Below are 6,649 nucleotides of genomic sequence, written 5' to 3' on the forward strand. Positions count from 1 at the left end.
TGGTTGCCAGTGGGAGGTTCCGAGGTTTGATACTTCAAGTTTTCCAGAGGATGAATGGTCTCCTGAATGCTCCTTTTATTTCTGCAAATGAACTCTGTTGAGAAATGCCCTGTATTCAGACAGCATCTACAATTAGCACATCTGCCCTATGTCGAAGACCACGCTCCAGAGACCTTCTGAGGTCTGCAGATACCAGAGGATCTCACAAGATAAACTATCCAGCCCTTCCAGGATGACAGCAAACACAACAAAAGAGCAGCATAGCCCTTAGGGAAAGTCTGACTCTTTGACAATTGGAACTGGTGGGGTTTTATTGTCTATTGGTTTATAAATAAAATGGAAATCTTTCTTGGTTTCACTCTTCAGTAGGGAGCCTTTGATATGGTGAGGAAGGGCATCTTTGTCCAGCTGCAGCCACTGGTCATCAACATAAACAAAAAGTCCATAGTCCTTGGGATGGGAAACTTCAAACTTTTCGGCACACTGCTGGCTCAGCTGCTCAGCTGTGGTGTCATGCCGGGAAGCAAGAGTCCTTGTCTGAGCACTGATTTCCATAAAGGAGACAGAGATGAAATCCTGAAGAGAAACATGAGGATAGGTCTTGCAGTTAACACAGCGACTTAGGACCGAAGGAGGTAGAATTCAGCCCCAAAGCTGTAGCTGCCTAGATCTCCTAAATGCTCCCAAAGATCCTCCAATCATTCTCCAATGCCCTAGTTATTATCTCCTTTCTCTCCTCTGATGAACAAGCTCTGAATCAGCAAATACTTAAATTAACAAACACTTAACCAAATAATTAGCCCTGTAAAGACAAGTAAGTGAAAGCTTTTTTCTGATTTTGGTGAATATCCTTAGTGATCATCCTGCAACAGTTCCTTCTCCTACCTTTTTACAGCTTCTGAAGAAATAGGACACAAAGAAGTAACAGACAAGAATATCAAACCAAAAACCTCAGAGATCTGGCCTGAAAACCCCCTGTCAGAAAAAGTAAAGTGCTGGCGGTGTGTTGACCCTTGTAACTCCACCATCACCCAAACAGCAGCTTGAGAGCATGTCCTCCAAATTTCCTTCCATCAGCAAGGAAACAGCAGAAGAAGTTATGCTGAGAAAGCTGATTTACTTGTATCCTGTTTCAGGCAGTAACGGCTGTTGGGACAACTTTCCCCTTGCCAAACTCATGAGGCCCAGAATCTAAGGAACCTTTGGCCATCGTGGAACCTGCGTGTTTAATTTGTTTCTGTGAAGTTTAAAAAAATTCCCAGCCTTTTTGGTGAGAAAATACTCAGGTTCCCCAAAAGAAGTGAAGATTTGCCAAATATTTGGACTATGGGTTTCCAAACTGCATTTATGGAGTATGCTGCAGACGAGTAAGGCAGCCAGAGGGGTGTGCAGGGGCACGCTGAACATCTCAGCAAGCTGCTTACCTCCACCAGGATGGGCTCACATGTCTCTGATTACCCCTCATTCAAAGGAATAGAAAACATCCCTTAGACTGCTGGAGGCGGTGAGAATCTTCTGTGGATATGTGACATTTGCTTGCCCAGCTATTATTCTCCATGCTAGGTACTCGCTACGAGCTACTGCCAGAGCAGCACTGGGGCTGGAAGGATACCTGATGTATCTCAGCCACCATTCACATGTTCTGAGATCATCAGGGACTGTTTTGACTGCAATATGAGAAGAGTATTAAAGCCCATGCTTTCACAGGGCTAGAGGGACTGTGTCTACCCCTCGGGAGACTCTCCCCGGCTTTGCCCTCGGCGTTCACAATTTCCAGTTTTGCACTGTGGCGGCTTTACAGAACCCGAGACGTGGCCTTTGCTGCCTCCCTGTGGGTGACAATTTAATGACAGGACATGGGGCTGGCAGGGCACCCTGCCTGCTCTGGTCCTGCATCCAGCCTCACCATGGCTGGAGGCCCAGAGCACCCATCCCTCCTGGGATCCTCTCCCACTGGTGCATGGGGAGGTCTTTGCCGGGCCGTACCCAGCATGGGCTTCAAAGCTAGCCAGCTCTTGTTGGATTTGCCCTGCTGCTGCACCGGAGAAGCCAGGCTCTGGAATACGGTTGTCTGACCAGCCCTTGGGATATCTCAGGTCCTCCTACAGCTTTATGCCACCTAGGAACCGCCCCTGCATAGCCTGCTCACATCTCAGCTTAGCCCAGGACCTCCCCAGGCCCTAAGGACATGGAGCAGAGGTGCTCTCTGCCTTCCCACTGCAGCACTCCACATGCAAAGGCTCCTAGCACACCTCCTTCAAGAATGAACAATGAAATCACTCTGCAGTCATATTTAAAATCGTATCATTATGAGGGTATTTCAAGACTTCAAAATGCATTTTTTAAGGAATATGTATTTCAAAATGTGGGGTTTTTTTAAGATTTGGAAATCTTGTACCGTATGTATTCTCATTTTTCAAAAAGGATTTGGGTTATTTTTGTTTAAAAATAATTATCATATTAAATATTAGTAAGTATGGAGACAGCATGTTCATCTTCCAGGCTTTTTCCCTAGAAAGTAACGTCAGCTACCTGCACTGATGAACGGGAAGCCCGGGCCTTGTTCAGCGTCCTCCGTCGCTCCCAGCGGTGAATGGAGTCCTGCACCTCCATGCTCAGCTGCCGCGTGACGGTGATTTTGTCGTAATTCTTGATGTGCTCCAGGGCCCCATAGGTGGTGGTTAAATAATAAGAGCCTGGAAAGGAGAAGGTCTTGGATGAACATCACACCTGCATGGGCTGTTCATTTCCACTTCCACCCTGCCTGCTTGTGCCCGTGCAGTGGCAGCTATCTAACAATCCTTGCACTGCTTGTGCCTCGCTGCAGGGAGTGCAGGGGTGTCTGAAGTTAACCCAAGAGAAAAGAGACCTAATGACCACAGTGTCCTTTACCCCTTTCTGCTTCACAGCAGTGTTACTGCTCAGACCGCTGAGGTTGTAGATACCCTAGGAGTAAACACAGACTGAAGGCAAACTACTACAAAAACTGCTTTCACAAACAAATTCAAACCATTCTTATATCCAATCTAAATCTACCCTCTTTCAGTTTAAAACCATTGCCCCTTGTCCTGTCACTATAGGTCTTGGTAAAAAGCCTTTCACAGAATCACAGAATCGATTTGGTTAGAAGAGACCTCTGGGATCATGGAGTCCAACCTTTGCCCTAACACCATCATGTCAACTAGACCACGGCACTAAGTGCCACAACCAGTCTTTTCTTAAACACCTCCAGGGATGGTGACTCCACCACCCCCCTGGGGAGCCCATTCCAATGTCTAATGACCCTTTCTGTGAAGAAATACCTCCTAATTTCTAGCCTGAACTTCCCGTGGTGCAGTTTGAGACTATGCCTTCTTGTCCTATCACTGATTGCCTGGGAGAAGAGGCCAACCCCAACTTCACTACAACCTCCTTTCAGGTCACTGTAGAGAGTGATCAGGTCTCCCCTCAGCCTCCTCTTCTCCAGGCTAAACACTCCCATCTCCCTCAGTTGCTCCCCATCAGATTTGTGCTCCAGACCCTTCACCACTTTCGTTGCCCTTCTCTGGACTCGCTCCAGCACCTCAAGGTCTGTCTTGTAGTGAGGGGCCCAGAACTGAAATCAGTAATTCAAGGTATCTCACCTTGGATCTGTGTCAGTGAAGAAACTGATTCCCTGAGACTCCCTAAAGAATACAATTGTTCTTCCTCTTCCTTTTTATCTTCAAGGTAGCACTTCAGTTATATGATTTTACAAATCCTGAAACTGGACTTGTTTTAGAATAATCTACTGGTTTCCAGAATGGATTTTTCCTTTCATACAGAAGCTGACAATTGCTCTCAGCTTTGCTATATAATTATGTACTCTTTGTTTCTGTCCTGCTGCAGATGTGTTTCTCTTGGCCCGTCTATCCAGCCTGTCCAGGTCCTTCTGCTGAGCCTTCCTACCCGCCAGGAGACCAATACTCCTACCCAACTTGGTGTCATCTGCAAATTTACTGAGAGTGCCCTCAATTCGCACATCCAGATCATCTATAAAGATGTTGAACAGTACTGGCCCCAAAACTGAGCCCTGGGGAACACCGCTAGTAACTGGCCGCCAACTGGATTTAGCTCCATTGACCACAACTCTCTGGGCCCGGCCACCCAGCCAGTTTTCTACCCATCAAAGAGTCCACTTATCTAAGCCGCGAGCAGCCAATTTATGTAGGAGGATGCTGTGGGAGACTGTGTTAAAGGCCTTACTAAAGTCTAGGTAGACAAATCCACAGGCTTTCCCTCATCTACTAGGTGGGCCACTTTGTCATAGAAAGAATGTCTTTATATATAGAAAGGCTGCCATAAGGTTTCCCCAGGGCCTTCTCTTCCCCAGGCTGAACAACCCTAACTCTCTCAGCCTTTCCTCATAGAAGAGATGCGCCATTGAGAGGTGCTCCATCCCTCTGATCATTTTTGTGGCCCTCCTCTGGACTCGCTCTAACAGGTCCATGACCTTCTTGTGCGGGGGACCCCAGAGCTGAACGCAGTACTGCAGGTAGGATCTCACCAGCGCAGAGTAGATGGGGAGCATCACCTCCCTTGCCTTCATGGCCATGTTTCTTCTGATGCAGCCCAGGATATGACTGACAACATTTAGAGCCTGGGTCCCCTGTGGGCTCAGCACTGTTGAAGGCTGTCTCAGACCACAAAGACAAGTCAGCCTCTCCTCCCTCTCTTGACCAGACAGGGAGCCCAGGTGTTTGGCTGAGAGTAACTCTTGGACTGTTTAGAGTTGTGGGATAAATCCTGGTAAAGCAGAGAAATAGAGGATAAAGCAGTAAAAGCCTGCAGCCAGTCCTTTTCCCTCAGAAATTCCCTGACTGCTGTAGTGTTGGCTGCAGCAGGTAATAAATAACCAACTGCAGCAGCCAGGGAAGCAGCTGGACCATGATAAGAACAGGCTTCATCAACAGAGATGAAGATAAGCCCTGATAAGAGGACAGAGTTGAATATGAGGAAGCTGCTGCTTTGGTTGCGGGGCAGCCTCGTGTCAGGGCATGGCCCTGGCCCCAGTGCTGGATTAATTAAAAGTGCTCATTTTCCCAGCTGCCTCCCAGGCTCAGCTCTGCTGATGAGCGAGAGGGTCAGGCCAGGGTCTCCTCTGAGCAGAGGGAAGGAGTCAGCCTACAGAGCTGCTTAAGCAGCCGTGCAGTGTCCCGGAGGCAGCAGGCACAAGGATGCGTCCCCTGGGCCTCGTCCTTTGGGCGTCCAGGCGAGAGCTTGCCTGGCCTCGGGCAGGCTGAGGGGCCAGGCCTCGGCGGTGGCTGGTGGTGCCCCGCGTCGTCCGCAAGCGCTGGGCCAGGTCCACCGCCCTGGCCTCTGCACGATCCCCTGATCCTGCTCCCCTCACCTCAGGTGCCAGGAAAACAGGGAGAAATAAAAATTGCCCATGAGCTGGGCAGAGCTCCCTGTTTCTAATAAGTTTCATAATAATTGCAGTTGCCTCTAGATGGCACTTCCACATCACCCAAACCTTGCGCCAGCCCGACTGGGGTTTCGTAGCCCTTCCTCAGGCTCTGATGAGCTCCACAGTCATTTTGGCTGGTTGCATAAGTGGTGGCTAAGACAGCATTTTATTTAAGAGCAGTATTTTTAGAGCACCATTAAAGTTTGGTGTAGCAGATCAAGACATTGCCATTTGACTTTCCGTACTCAGGTGGATCTGACGAGAAAAGTCCCATAGCTACATAGGTCTGCATACACTGAAAATACTTTTTTTTTTTCTTTACTGTCTCCCAAAAAGTGCTGCTGAGAACAGGCTAACAAGCCTGCAAGTGCCACTTTTCTCCTCTTAAATAGTTACTACCCTACCTCATCTGTTGTTCAGTGTTTTTTTTTCCTGCTCTGGCAGAGTCAGGGGTGCCCTTGATGGGACCTGTGACCTGGATCCCTTCCCTCAGAATCTAGAGAGGAAGATCTCCCAGTCCCCCACAACAGGAATTCATTATGTCTTCTTTAGGAATTAATTTTTCTTCCACTTTCCAGTATCTTCATTGCCACACAGTCATTCCCCATCATCTGTCCTTGCCTTTGCCCCAGTAGTCAACATCACTGTTGTTACAAAATCCATTCAAAATAAATTTTTAATTTGCAGGCCATGTTTAAATGATTTTGCATATTGACCTGATATAATGTCACAGTTTTCTCACTTCTGCTTTCCTTTTTTTTTGTTTTATTTCTGTGACTTAATCACCTTTTGCCATTTAACTTTGAAAGGCCTAACTCAAGTTGACGTTTGTCAGTTCCCGTTTTAGCCCGGCACTTTGTGATCTCTAAGCTGTCTTCACCGAGACATTCTTTTTTTCTATTCCCTGTATCTGCAGTTGCTCTCCGTCTCCTTTCTGATGTGGTTGTTTAGCCAGTTTGATCTGGAACTCCCTCACAAAATGTTTCCCCTTTGACTGGAGGACACATTTCACACAGTCTTTGCATCTTTGACTTAAGAGAACTTCCAGCCAGCTTTGCCTTTGATAGCCTGAGCTCCCCAACCCAGCTGACTTCAGTAGCCAGCCTGGTAGTGTGCCCTTTTGAAATGAAGAACCTGTGGGCAGCATAGTCACCAAAATCAGCTTTTATGTCAGCAAAATGCTGTGCTTAGGCTAACATTTTTTCTGCTAACAATTCTTTTCAG

The 6,649-nt window shown here is 47.6% G+C and overlaps 1 protein-coding gene across 1 annotated transcript in view; it reads right to left on the reverse strand.

The window, feature by feature from the left end:
- Nucleotides 1–267: 267 nt before the first annotated feature.
- Nucleotides 268–6,649, reverse strand: part of RIN3 (Ras and Rab interactor 3) — a 31,436-nt gene continuing 25,054 nt past the window's right edge. Inside the window, exons 8-9 of the mRNA XM_009696434.1 lie at nt 2,533–2,696; nt 268–576 (exon numbers count right to left, since the gene is read on the reverse strand). Of these exons, the coding sequence (XP_009694736.1) occupies nt 268–576; nt 2,533–2,696 (473 nt within the window). The remainder of the gene's footprint in view (nt 577–2,532; nt 2,697–6,649) is intronic.

Source organism: Cariama cristata, unplaced genomic scaffold (genome assembly GCF_000690535.1).
Source record: "Cariama cristata isolate BGI_N322 unplaced genomic scaffold, ASM69053v1 scaffold9233, whole genome shotgun sequence".
In the NCBI taxonomy this organism is placed as follows: Eukaryota; Metazoa; Chordata; class Aves; order Cariamiformes; family Cariamidae; genus Cariama; species Cariama cristata.